The sequence below is a fragment of the Canis lupus genome, chromosome 7, assembly GCF_048164855.1.
Source record: "Canis lupus baileyi chromosome 7, mCanLup2.hap1, whole genome shotgun sequence".
Classification (NCBI taxonomy): domain Eukaryota; kingdom Metazoa; phylum Chordata; class Mammalia; order Carnivora; family Canidae; genus Canis; species Canis lupus.
The window spans coordinates 61,833,959-61,848,451 of NC_132844.1; the positions used below are offsets into that span (position 1 = coordinate 61,833,959).

Sequence of the window (14,493 nt, forward strand, 5' to 3'; positions counted from 1 at the left end):
TGCCTATGTTTCTGCCTCTCTGTGTGTGTCTTTCATGAATAAGTAAATAAAATATAAAAAAAAGAAAAGAAAAGGAAGAAGAAAATTCTCGATGCGACATTGGTCATGGAAACCAGCAACACTTGACCTTGACAGTTTGGAAAGCTCACTGGTTCTCTGTTTATTCACGACAATCCTCCGAAACCAGGTGGCCTAATTCCATTTTGTTGGTGGGAAGCTTAAAGTTCTAGGAAGAAAAGTGAGTTGCTCAGAATAGCCCACCTGCCTCCAAACTGCAAACCTCATTACAACTGCCTCCCTTCTAGCTGTATCCACTCACCCATTCTTCCCAAACTTTATATCTTTCTAGCAGAGCATGGGTTGGGGGCCTAAGGGGGGGGGTGTGTGTGTGCAGGTACTCTGGTGCCAGAAAAGTTTAATTGGCTTGGGTGGCATGTGTTCCTGGATCAGGCTGGCTACACCTTGGTTTCTGGAATCTCCCAGCGGCTCCCTGGGTGTGGCTCAAGCCCCAGTGGCCAGAACGCCACCTCTCCTGTGAGGCCAGGCCGGGTCCAAAGCAGCAGCGAGGCAGCGCCCAGGGCAGGCTGTGCTGGAAGCCTGGGGCCTGCAGTCAGCGGTACGTGAAAGCCCTATCCTCCTCGATGGAGCATAGCTGTTACATAGGGGAGAGGCTTCTCTCGCTCCCAGTGAGCCTTGCACTCCCTTCTGTGGGAAGTGAAGGATGGCAGTGACTTGGGACAGCCGGTGTGGGAGGGAGGCTACCTCAGTGCCGAGCAGTCAGGCAGGCCTGCCCTAGCCTGCTCATCCCACCTGCCTACCCGCAGCAGCCCATGGCCTCCTTCATTGCCACTCAAAGGCAATGCTGGCGTCCCATGATTAGCTGTCCAGGTCAGGTGGCCACTGACACCAGGCAGAGAACCTGGGCCTCCTCCCTCCGAAGCCGCAGGGATGGCCATCTGCTGTAGATCTGGTGTTGGGGCCTCTGGGGATACTTTTAGCAGGAAGGTGAGAGAAGGTGAAGTTCTGGGAGAAGGGTAGGGACTAAGACAATGCATTCTGAATGCTCACTCATTTACGTGAATTATCCTGTGCTCCCCTGCCAATTTCTGGGGACCTAGAAGCTTCGTCTGGCACGGAGAAGCCACTCCTTTCCCTCCTGGAGAACCGTTCTCTGAGCTTCTACAGAACGTGTTCTTACGGGCTTCTGTCTTCTAGGCTGGCTCCCTTCTTCCACCCAGGTGTTTCAGCACCTGGACCTTGGCTTCCAGTCTCCTTCTCTATAGTTTCTTCTTTGGAAAACTGAACCCCTCTGCACCAGAGGTCCATGTTTCTAATGTGGAAGTGCCCCCTGAACATTCCCAGGTGGATGCCTGGCCAGCTACTCAAGTTGGACCTCTCCAAAAGGAACTCTTTTTCCCTTACTTCCTTTTTACAGTTTTGAGACTGGAGCACCCAGGCCCATGGTTGTGCCATCCCTAAATACTGCTACCTGCCTCGCTGCTTCAAGGCCCAGCTGAACTCAGAGCTCCTGCAGGAAGCCCTCCCCAGGCCCCTGCTGCTCAGAAACGCCTCCCTCCACGCCTCTGCACCGACTTCCCTTGCCCGGCTCTTCCTCACCCTGCAGGCTCTGCTCAGACAACTCTCACCCCCTCAGTCACATTGGTTCCTGCTAAAGGCTCCTGGGGTCCCCCAGACATCTCTCACCCCCTCAGTTACATTCGTTCCTGCTAAAGGCTCCTGGGGTCCCCTGGCCCCCTCACATCGGTATTACTTGTTCCACATCTCCCTCCCCCTGCAGCTGATAAGTTCCACAAGGCAAGGAATACTGGTCTTATTCATTATCCTAGTATCTCCAGCATCTGGTGCTGCTCCTGGCACTAGCAGCGGCCCTAAATGTGTGTTTGTTGAATGAATACAAGTTAGTATTTATTTTTTATTTTTTTTAAGTTTTATTTATTTATGATAGTCACACAGAGAGAGAGAGAGAGAGAGGCAGAGACATAGGCAGAGGGAGAAGCAGGCTCCTGCACCGGGAGCCCGACGTGGGATTTGATCCCGGGTCTCCAGGATCGCGCCCTGGGCCAAAGGCAGGCGCTAAACCGCTGCGCCACCCAGGGATCCCACAAGTTAGTATTTAATTAAACACTGTCAAGCACTATTTAGGTTCCTCGAGAGCAAAAATCATGTCTCCCATGGACTAGTGATGACACAACTGTCTTATTTCTAAGATGTGTGTAACCTGACCCAATGCTGAGGTTCTCGGGTGGCACAAAATCATGGTTTTTAGAGATGGAGTCTCTTGGGTTTCATTCCGAAGGTGTCAGGGTGCATTGGAGTGGCTCCTGCCTGGTGAGGTAAGACACGCCACCCTCTAAGTGGAGACAGGAAGGCCAGGAGGTGGCTACCAGGTGAGGCTGTTCCTGTCCTTACAAAGGGCCAGCATGCGGGGTGGCAGGCAGCCCTCCTATCAGGTCAGGGCCCCTGTGCCCTGCGAGTGAGCCAGCCTCCTAGAGCTGCCAGCTCCAACCATCCAGAAGGCTCTCGCTCTGTCTACTCTTCCGACATCCTTTAGTCTCCAGCAATGTTGTCTGGAGCCACAGCCTATCCCACCTATGGAACGGGGATCGAGGAGAAAGGTTCTGCCCAACGTGGGCTGGAGAATGAGAAGGAACAGCACCCGTTCTCCAGCCCTCCCCCCTGGAGAGTCCTCCCTCAGGAGGGAAGCCTTACAGTGGTCAGACTTGCTCCTTCAACAGCCTGCGTGGGGTCTTCAGGGCCCAGGAGAGATCGAAGCGCAGAGAACACAGACGCACCAGACTCACTGTCTCAGTCTCTTCCACGTCAGTGTTAGGATCACGACCCCTAGCACTCCTCTCAGAAGCTGGCCACAGCCAGCACCCTTTGCCAGATGCTCCCTCTGCCTTCTTGAAAATTAAATTTCTGGGCAGCCCGGGTGGCTCAGCGATTTAGCGCCGCCTTCAGCCCAGGATGTGATCCTGGAGACCCGGGATCGAGTTCCACGTCCGGCTCCCTGCATGGAGTCTGCTTCTCTCTCTGCCTCTGTGTTTGTGTGTGTGTGTGTGTCTAATAAATAAATAAAAATTTTAAAGAAAAGAAAATTGAATTTCTTCAGTCTTGTCTTCCACAGACTGAGCCTCCAGATTGCTTTTACCTTTCCTCATTGCAGAGGTGTATCTCCTGCTATCCTGTTGTTCTCTAGTTTATTTTCTGAGCCACTACAAACAGGGTTTGGTAGGCTCCTGTGTGTGTTCTTTCTCTCTTCTGTTCTCTCTGTGATCTTTCCATGTTTTGGCTCAAAACTTTTCAGCATTTGTTCCAAATACTTAAGGTGAGCACAAAGCCTCATCAATTCCATTCAATACTGCTGGGGGGATGCTGCTCAGTACAAGCCAAAGAACCAAGCAAAAGGATCACGATCCAGTTCAGGAGACATGCATGTGCGCGCGCGCGCACACACACACACAGCTGGAATAAAAAGCAGGAAAATACAAAGTTCTCCCACCCAGGAGAGCTGGGTAGCCAACAGAGCAGGTGGCCACATGGGACACTATGGGTGGCCCCTCTTGTGGCCTATGACCAGTCATCAAAGCTGTCCCCAGCTCAGTGACTCCAGTGGGAGTGGAGTGGAGCAGAGGAAGGAGGGCTGCATAAGTGGAGCAGAGGAAGGAGGGCTGCCGTCTGTTTGTTTTCCCTTCAGTGTATCCGACACTTAAACCCGTGGTGAGGAGTACTTGCTATCACTGACTCAAACACACTCACTGCTGCTATCTTTTGGTGACTTTTCTGGGCCCTTGAAAGCTGCCCTTGACATTCACTCTAACCTGATTTCTCCAGGGAGAGTGGAGGGGAGGGAGGAGCAGACATCCAGGTAGCTGGCCCTGGTGTCCAGCTCTGCTTTCCTTGCCGGTGGGTGTAGTAGCCCTGAATCCCTGTGTGATCCTTATGTGTGCACAGACACAGGCTGGCTGTCACCAGCAGGTGGCACTCTGCTCACAGGCGACCTCAAGCCTGGCAGGTGTACCGAGTTCAGATTCAGATTCAACTGAGATTGACGTGGCTCCTTCCAGGATCCAGGCTCAGAGCCAAGTACTGTCTGGTACACCAGTCGCTCTCAAACTTGAGCGTGCATCAGTAGCACTGAAGGACTTGTCAAAACACTGTTCCCAGAGCTCTTGACTCAGTGGATTTGGGATGGGGCCTGAGAATTCACATTTCCAACAAGTTCCCCAATGGGGCTGCTAGTCATGATGGCCCAGGGACCATGCCTTGAGAACTGCCATGTGTTATCCCATTTAATCCTGTCTCCTCACTCGGGGTAGGCAGTACCATTCCCAACACACCAAAGAAGAATCTCAAGTACTACAGGCCAGGTGACCTTGCCCGTTGTCTCCTGCTGGGGCAGGTGGCCACGCCTCTCTGGATTCTGTGTGCCCCTCTCCCTCCAGGAGGGCAATAAGAGAGAGAGCTGGCTAGGGATACATGGGTACTAGGAGAGGGCCATGGGGCACTGTGGGGCTGGGAGTAATTCCTCCGAAGTCCGGGGTGTTTTAAAAGTACTTTAGCTTTGGACGCCTGTGGGGCTCAGTGGTTGAGCGTCTGCCTTTGGCTCAGGTCATGATCCCGGGGTCCCAGGATCGAGACCCACATGGGGTTCCTCGCAGGGAGCCTGCTTCTCCCTCTGCCTGTGTCTCTGCCTCTCTCTGTGTGTCTCTCATGAATAAATAAAATCTTAAAAAAATAAAAATAAAAACATTTTATTTCTACTTAAATCTAATCTCACAATACTGGCCAACAGGCGCTCTCGGCCCTGCCCCCTTCCCCTTTCAGAACTGAAGTTCCGCTCAGCTGAGTCCTTCCCTGGGGACTGTCCTCTCCACCATAAAGCCACCTTTGCTCTCTGGGGGCAGCCCACATTCACCGATGGGGCATCCCAGGCCCCAGCTCAGGACAACTCTGAAGGGCCAGCTTAGCTGCAGGGCTTCTGATGGCCTGGTGCAGCAGCCTCAGGCAGCCCAGCCCCTTCCTCTGCCCCACCCCTCCCCCACTGGCTGTGCATCCTGAAGGCACTCCACGGAGAAACTCCCTGCACACAGAATCTCCGTTTCCCAGGGAACCTGGCCTGCGAGGACACCTTCCGTACTGTTCTAAGCATTTACACTATTATGTCATGGGATCCTCCCAACAGCCTCAGGAGGTAGGTACTTTGCTATCCTCAGTTTATGGATGAGAAACAGGAACAGAAAGGCAAAGTAACTTGCCCAATGTCACAGAGCTAGCAAGTGGCATTGCCAGGATTAGACTCCCAAGTGTTACATAACACTGTCTTCCAGAACATTTCTGTAATCTAGCCTCTGGGAAATCAAACAAAGGGAATGGCTGAAGACACATTCTGATGTGACAGGGAAAAAAAATCTCTGTTGCCCCCAATCCTTTTCACTAGCCTCTTGCTGATGCCTGAACATGCACAGACTTGGTGCTTAATTTTAGCTCAGCTGTTTTCATCTGGGAGGAGTTTTGTTCCCCAGGGGACATTCGGCAATGTCTGGACACTTTTGGTTGTCAGACCTTGGGGTATCCTACAGACATTTAGTAGATGGAAGTCAGGGATGCTACCCAAGTCTTACAACACAGAGGGAAGCCTCCCCCACCCCCAGTCCAGCCCAAAATGTCAGACTGAGAAACCCTGCAATCTACATTAAAATCTGGTCTCCTAGAAGTCCCAGCATGATGGCTACTTGAGAGTAGGCTCTGGTGAAGGTGGCCAGAGGTACTTGATTGAGCGCGATGTTTGGAGAGGGTTTGGAGGGCAAATGTCCTACTTTGCAATCCTTGAAGAACCAGTACTATCCCCAGTTGACAGATAAGGAAACTGGAGAATCAAGAGGGTATATGAGTAGTGAGAAGACAGGGACCTGAGTGCCCTGGAGACTCGCCCTTTCCCTCCCATGAGGGCCCCCCATGATCCACTCGTTCTTCACCTCTGACCTTTCTTCTGCCACTTTGCCCCTTATCTGTCCATGCTGGTCACACTGTACTCCTTAACATGCTAAGGCCACTCCTGCCCCAGAGCCTTTGCACTTGCTGTCACCTTCCCTTGGGATGTGGGGATGTGCCCTTGCTCCGTAACCCAGACCCTGGTCACAATCAGCAATCCAGGGGTGCCGGGAGGAAACTGGGGATAATGCTGGTATGAGCATGAGTGTCACACGTATCATCTCTAATATCACACCTCTCTCTCCCTCCCCCTTCTCTCTCAGTAACACCTTTGAGGTATCAGCCCACTTTGCAGGTGAGAAAAGTGAGAAGCAGGTGATTCAGTCACTTGCAGCTAGTTGAGCAGAGGGGCCCAGGACTGACCGAAGACCTGCCGGTCCCAAAGCCAGTCACCATTCCACCCCATCACAGCGCACTGCATTTAGAGATGGGAAGGAGGGTAAGACTCTCAGGGCAGTGAAAAGCAAACCTGGAAAAATTAACCAAAAAAGCCAAAGGTACAGAAGGTGGCGTTTTTTAGGCCACCGTCTGTGTGACAGTGACGAGAGAACATATATACCTGTGTGCTTATATATCCATAGAAGAGCTCTGAAGGGACACACAGGAGACAGGGATTGGTGGTGATTTCTGGAGTGGGGGGTGGGGTGGAGGAAGAAACAGCATGAAGAGGAAGGCTTAGTTTTTACTGTGCATCTTTTTCTACCTTTTGAATTTTGTACTATGTCCATTTATCATTTAATATAAACATTTAAATAGTACCTGGCACATGTTAAATATTATAGAAGTATATGTTGGGGCACCTGGGTGGCACAGTGGGTTAAGTATCAGACTCTTGGTTTCGGTTCAAGTCGTGATCTCAGGGACGTGATCTTAGGGTCATAAGATCACACCCCACATCGGGCTCCATGCTCAGTGTGGAGTCTACTTAAGACTTAAAACTCTCTCTCCCTTGGCCTCTCTCTCTCTCTCAAATAAATAAATATTATTTTTAAAAGGAACTATATGCTGTTGTCATTATTATTTAAAAATCATATAGAATTATTTCGAGGTAGAGAGAACTTGGTTGGGAAGGGAGAGTAGAGCTGGGGTTGATGGGGTGGGAGAGGGTCCAGGTGGATGAGTTGGAGATGGCCCTGCCCTGCAAGGAGAGCTACTGGGGACAGTTCCTGGGTCCTTCTGAGAGCTCAGGAAGGATGCAGGCCTCTCTCATACAAGCTGGGACACACTCCCTGACAAGATCCCAGAGTTCCCAGAACATTCCATGAAGCCAGAAGAAGACTTCAGGGGAGATCTTGAGACCCAGTTCATTTGGGCCTCTGATAAAATGAACTAAGTACTTCAGAGGACAAGGCAGGACTAGCCTAGGGCTCCTTGAGGACAGGATCCATGTCCTCTGGGTTGGCTGAAAGACCCTCCAGAGCGCAGCAGCTGGCCCTGTCACCTGGGGCCTCAAGAGAGGGCCCAGGCCCAGGTACTGCTATCTCTGACAAGCTTGTGGGGACGGCATCCCACACCAGCAAGTGTTGGAAGGAGTACAAAACTTGGGCTTCCTTACATGTATGTCTTATTTAACCTTTTTGTTTTCCTGGAGACTGGCCAACTTGGGAGCACCTGGGAGCCTAGAATGTCTAATCATTCTCCAGAATGTACCTGGCCCCAGAAACATGGGGGAAGGGAGAAGGAACACTGCTTTGCTAATCCTATTTGAATTTTCGGGGGATGATGGTCAAGGAAAAGGATAGCTTCTGGCATTGGAGAGAAATAATGCATATGGGGGCTGCCACTAGGATGATTTGTATGGAATACATCCCTCTCTGAGAATGCCAAGTTTCACTCTGCTCCTGGGCATGCACGCCAGGACAATTGATGAATTGAAATGACTGGCAGATGCCCACAGTTGCTCAGGGACAGTGGAGAAAGCTGTGTTCCAGAGAACATTTGGGGTCCCTCCTCAGCAGGGATGCTGTGCTGGGAACACTGTATTTCAAAATCCACCACGGAAAAGTTTACCTCAGTCATAACAGAAATGCAAACTAAAGCTATTCTAAAACACCATTTTTCACTTAGGTTGGCAAAAGATTAAAACTTTGATCACACATTGTTTTGACAAGGGTGTAGGGAAACAGGCTCCTTTTCCCCAGAGGGAGGCTAAAATGATACCACCCCAATGGAGGGCATTTGGCAATAGCAATCAAAATGTGAAATATATATTGTGGGCTGAGAATTCCACTCCTAGGAAGCTGGCTTACAGATATCCAAGCAAAATGACATCATGTCATTGCATCATTGTTGGAAATATCCTCAGTTTCTCTAAATAAATGATAATAAATTAGAATAAGACACACAATGGAACACTCTGCAGTCATAAAAACAAATAGGGATGCTCTTTATGAACCAGTATGGAATGAATTCTAAGAGATATTAATGGGGAAAGAAACAAATGCAGGAAAATGGATGCAGTACGCTAACACCTGTGTAAAAAAGGGAAAAACGCATGTCTGCGTTTGCTTGATGCGCACAGTGCTCACTTGGAAAATGCCTCAGGCACTGGTATCACAGGATGCATGTCGGGAGGGGGCCTTGCCTCCTGCAGCTGCCTCTACTCCCTGTGAGGGCTCTTGTCCCCTTCGGGCCCCACTCAGCCAAGAAATGGCCCAACTGGTGACTCTGGAGGTGGCAGGCAGTGGCCAGGAGGAAGCAGGGCTTGAAGTCCATTTAGCCATTCAATAGTTTGGGGACCTCACACACTTTTTTAAACCTTTGAGCCTCTGTGTCCTCTTCTGTTAAGCAGCATGAAGCAGCGAGAATGATAGCACTATGAATGAGATGAGCCGTGTGTCCACGGGGGTGATAATGATACCACCTCATCAGGCCACTGGGAGATGCACACAGGAAATCTATGTGAAGTGCTTAGTGTGGTGTCTGGTGTAGAGCAGGTGCTCTGCCAATGGATTTGTTCCAAAATACATCTTGGTTTCTCACTGGCCCCCTGACCCTTACAGCAACAAAACAGAAACTCCCTGGTGAGGCCAATGAGGATTTTAGGGTCCAACTTTAATCTTCGTTTCCATGGGCAGCCCCGTGTCCCCCTCACCTACTGTGGTCTCTGTTCTCTTTGCCTAGAATGTCCCTTCTGGGGCACCTGGGTGGCTCAGTCGGTTAAGCATCTGCCTTTGGCTCAGGTCCTGATCCTGGGATCAAGCCCCACATCCAGCTCAGTGGGGAGTTCGCTTCTCCCTCTGCCCTTCCCTCCTGCTCATGATCTCTCTCAAAAAACAAATAAAATATTAAAAAAAAAAAAAGTCCCGTCTGTCCTTTGCTTGACTTGGTCACCTTCAAGGGCCAACTCACACGTCACCATCCCTGAGATGCTCTTCCTAAAGTCTCAGCCCAGAAGGAGTTTGTGATTGTCTGGGGTGCCCCTCTGAGGGGCACCATCACTCCACATGGTGCTCAAGTCCCCAGTTCCCGCTGATACCCACCCACACGCTTGCTTGCCATGATACAATGAACAGGAAAAGACTCTCCACTCACTCAGGCCAAACCACGGCAAGGTACCATTTTCTACCTCTCAGGCTGGTGAGCCTCCGACAAGTTTCGAGACACAGGAGGTGGAAGTGTACTCAGCAGACACTGGGGTGAGAGTGTAAATCATTGCCACGACTAGTGAGACATCTGGGGACACTGGTCCATGGTTAGTGGGCACGCATGGCAAAGTGACATGTGCACAAGTGTGTTTGCTGCCTCCATGCGTGGTCATAGAAGCCTGGAAACTACCTACATGTCCATAGCCCAGGAGCTGGCTGAGTAAGTTAGTGGTAGGGCCACACTATGGAACACCATGCAGCCAAGGAACAGAAGGAAGCAACTTTTTATTACTTACGTAGAACCATTGCCAAATGGCACACTGAGAAGAGGGGAGAAAGCACGGATAGTTTATATGGTATCTACTACTATGTAAAAAGAGGAGAGAGTATATATAAGCACTTGCCTTCGAAACACAGACTATTTCTGGAAGAGCATGTAAGATAATATTGCTACTATCATACCGGTATCATACCCGGTAGACGAGACCCAGGAGTCTGGGAAACACGGAAAGAAAGAGCTGCTTAGTCACCACTTTCATCTTTCTCCATTTTTGAAATTACTTATACTGTGGACAAATATTATCTATTCAAAATTAAATAAGATAACTTTTTAGTAAAGAAGGAAAAGCTGGTAATAAAATGGAGATGAGGATCAGCCGCTCGCTCCAAGAGAAGTACCTTGAATGTGTTCCAGAAGCGACATGTCCATGGGAAATCTTTACCCTCGGGCCGGCTGCCCCCACTTGCACCTGGACACTGGGCTGCCTCACATGCAGAGAATTAAAAACATGTCTCAGTATGAGCCTGAGTAAAACAGAAGAATGATAGACCCACCATCAGTGGCTGAGGAAAATTCCTAAGTGGATGCACCACAAAGATCTAAAGAAATCAAATTAGAATTGGGGACCTCAGGCAGCCCGGGTGGCTCAGCAGTTTAGAGCTGCCTTCAGCTCAGGGCATGATCCTGGAGACCCAGGATCGAGTCCCACATCTGGCTCCCTGCGCGGAGCCTGCTTCTCCCTCTGCCTGTGTCTCTGCCTCTCTCTCTGTATCTCTCATGAATAAATAAATAAAATCTCAAAAAAAAGAATTGGGGACCCCAGGGCTCTTTCATGCCGGTGGATAACTGCTAAGGCTCAGGTCGCTCCTGTTACAGCCAGGGCACAGGTACTACTTAGGGCCTTTGAGGCTCCTGACCCCGACTACCGAAAAGCCTCGCTGATCATCAGGAACTCGCCTGGTTGAATGAGCTGGAGCCGAGCCCCTTCTGATCCCAGACCCCCCCAGTTCAAATGGCCCCTTTCTTGGGGCAATACTGGTGTAGAGCTGGAAGATATGTTCCCAAACCCAACCTGCCTAGCTGGGGTGCAACCTGAGGACCAATGCCACGAAAGGGACCTCTGCCAGATTTACGAGGGAGAAGGCTGGTTACAGTTGACACCACACTGGCCTCCAAAGATGTTCCAGGAGAGTCACAGGAGCCTCGGGGGCCGTGCAGGGGTAGGTGGGGGCCTTGGGGATGGTGGGCACCTGAGCACCAGAGTCCTCTGAGGCTGGGTCACCTGACCTCCCACCTTCTTTCAGGCCACCCCAGCTCTCCCCAGTCCCTTACCTCTTCCAGAAGCTTCACTCGCCAAACCCACCCCATTCAGGCCAGTCTTCAGTCCTCAAGTCCAACCCTCTCCTGACACTTGCTCCTCTGTCTAGGTACGTGGTGTTACACAGGTTCTTGTGTTTGTCTCCCTGGCTACGAGGGATCGCCTGGGGGGAAGGGAGTTACTGCATGTTGCTTTCTTCTCTCTTCCCAGCAGGGAGAGGCCCAGAGGCCCGGCTGGTGCTCTCGGAGCCAGAACTAACATTCTCTCCAGTTTGGGGGGTGCCAGTTGTCCTGGTTGGTTCACGTTTGCTCAATGTCAGACTTCATGAAACTAACTGCAGACAAGTAGTCTCCTGCCCCTCTAGCCGAGACACCACCCAGTGGCCAGAAAGATCCCTGACACTCCCTTGTTACTCACCTCTAAGTAACACCCAAAGCGCTTTACTCAGGCCCGGAAGGCTTTGTGAAGTGTGGCCCCCTGCTCCTCCCTGACCCCTCTCCTGTCTTCCCCAGGCACACAGTGGTTGCTTTTCCGTCTTCCTGCAATGCTTTTCCACTCCGCTGGCCTCGTCGATGCATTCAGGACCCTGCTCAAAGACAGCTTTCCTTCCCTATGCTTTTTAAAATAGCAACCCCTTTGGGGCACTGTGGGTGGCTCAGTCGGTTAAGCGTTTGCCTTCAGTTCAGGTCATGATCTCAGGGTTTTGGGATGGAGCCCTGTGTCTGGCTCTGTGCTCAGGAGGGAGTCTGCTTCTCCCTCTCCCCTCTTGGGCCCTCTCTCCTTCCCCACCCTAACCCTCCCCCTGCTCATGCTCTCTCTCAAATAAATGAATACAATCTTAAAAAAATAAAACAAAATAAAATAGCAACCCCTGTGGCACCTGGCCCCTCTCATCTGCACCTCCAGATCCAATCACTCCCACCCGCACCCGGTGCTGTGCCCTGGGAGGCTCACCCTCTGGCTTCCAGCTTCCACTCAGCAGAGCACAAGCAGGAGCAGGAGCCTGAGGTCTGGGTATTAATTCCCCTGCTGGCTCCTTCCTGCTGTGTGGCTGGGCACCTCAGTGATGGAGGCCTCAGCTCTTGGCAGAAGGCACCCACACAGGCCTCTCTCTCCAGGTTCTGGTAATCCCTCCCTCCCTCCCTGTTGCTCCCTCAGGCAGCATACCACCCTCGCATGCTCCTATCCCCTACAGCACTGTTGGAGGTAATCCCTTTATTAAATTTTCCTTAAATTACCCAAAGCAGGGGCACCAGGGTGGCTTAGTCATTTATGCCTCTGACCCTTTGGTTTTGACTCAGGTCATGATCTCGTGGGTCATGAGATCGAGCCCCATGGTGGGCTCTGAGCTCAGCATAGAGTCTGCTTGAGATTCTTTTTTTTTTTTTTTTTAATTTATTCATGAGAGACAGAGAGAGAGGCAGAGATACAGGCGGAGGGAGAACCAGGCTCCATGCAGGGAGCCCGACACGGGACTCGATCCTGGACTCCAGGATCACCGCTTGGGCTGAAGGCAGGCGCTAAACCATTGAGCCACCCAGAGATCCCCCCTACTTGAGATTCTTTCTCTTCCTCTGCTTCTGCCCCTACCCCCCAGGCATGTGTGTCCCCCCCCTTATCTCTCTCAAATAAATAAATAAATCTTTAAATTATGCAAAGCAGCCTATCACTTTCCTTTCAGGACCCCGCTCGACCACCCAACATTCTGGGTCATTGTTTGTGAGCTGTCTCTCCCACAGCTGGACCATAAGGTCAAAGAAGGCAATGACTTTACTATACTCTGTGCTGTGTCCCAACATCTGGCTCAGCGCCTGCACGTTGTACTCAGTTAACATTTGTTGAATGACTGGATGAGGAAAGGAAGGATCAGTATAATGTGGAGAGGAGATATAGAGGCTGGAAGGACAGACAAGATTTCGGGAGGTTGTGCACAAAAGAAGAGCCTAGGATGGGGATGCCTGGGTGGCTCAGTGGTTGGGTGCCTGCCTTCTGCTCAGGGTGTGATCCTGGGGTCCCGGGATCGAGTCCCACATCCAGCTCCCCACGGGGAGTCTGCTTCTCCCTCTGCCTGTGTCTCTGCCTCTCTCTCTCTGTGTCTCCCATGAATAAATAAAATCTTAAAAAAAAAAAAAAAAGAAGGCAGCCCAGGATGCAGCAGTGACGAGAATAGCCTCCTCCTCATGGCAAAATGTCCCTGTTGCCATCATCTTCACATTTCTCCACAACCTCTGATGCTTTCTTGGTTTGGTTTTCTTCCCACTGGAATTGCACCCCCCGGGGAGCAGGGGCCATGTCCGTCTTGGCCACTGTGCTACCCTGGAGGCCTGGTGTAACGCTTGGCATACACGGGGGTGCTACATCCACATTCACTGAATAAATGAGAGAATGGCGTCATCCAAAGGGAACCGTGAAGTGGCAGAGGACCCAGGAAGCCAGGTCAGGCAGGTCCCGGCAGGTTCAGGCAGGTTTGGCTTGGGGTAAGGAGCAGTAGTGAAGAACTATGGGGCGCCTGGTGGGGAGGGAAAGGGCTTGTAGGATGATGGGACAGCAGGGAGCTGCAGCATCAGGCTTGCAGGGGGAAGGGGGGTTAGAATTCAGTGACCGACCAGAGGCAGGGGAAGGACGGAGACCCCGCAGCGATTAGCCTGCTTGGAGTAGGGGTGGGGTGGGGAGGAGGCTGGGAGGATGAGGCCTGCCACCGTGGCCCAACGCAAGTGCTCCAGGGCCAGCCGCACTGGCCTCTTTCGTTCATTCTTTCTTCCTTCCTTCCTTTCTTTTCCATTTTTTAAGATTTTATTTATTTATGAGAGACACAGAGAGAGGCAGAGACACAGGCAGAGGGAGAAGCAGGCTCCATGAAGGTAGCCTGATGTGGGACTCAAACCCAGGACCCCAGGATCATGCCCTGAGCCGAAGGCAGATCCTCATTTGCCAAGCCACCCAGGTGCCCCTCTTGGCCTGTTTCTAACTCCCTTCTAAAGTGGGAAAGCTGGGGAGCAGACACAGTTTGGGAGGACAGAGTCAGACCTGATCTGTGTTGCATTGCTAGTATAGCCAGACAGCTCAGTGGAGAGCAAGCTAGAGAGAGACAGACGCTGAGGACTCCCGGGGAGGTACTGGCCGCAAGTGGAGGAGCAGATGAGCCTACTTCTTAAACAAGCAGAGCAGTGTTTGAGACCATCCTTAGCTGGGTGGGTCAGGGGGAGGAGCCAGCAAAGACAAGGGAAGCCAAGAAGTAGGATAGCAAGGAAAGGAGAGCAATGTAAAAGCCAAGGACTGACTCTGAAGGAAGG

The 14,493-nt window shown here is 51.4% G+C and overlaps 1 protein-coding gene across 1 annotated transcript in view; it reads right to left on the reverse strand.

The window, feature by feature from the left end:
- Positions 1 to 9,945: 9,945 nt before the first annotated feature.
- The window catches only part of TAF8 (TATA-box binding protein associated factor 8), a 31,547-nt gene continuing 26,999 nt past the window's right edge, over positions 9,946 to 14,493 (reverse strand). Inside the window, exon 8 of the mRNA XM_072833029.1 lies at positions 9,946 to 10,406. Coding sequence (XP_072689130.1) covers positions 10,383 to 10,406 — 24 coding nt within the window. The 3' untranslated portion in view covers positions 9,946 to 10,382. The remainder of the gene's footprint in view (positions 10,407 to 14,493) is intronic.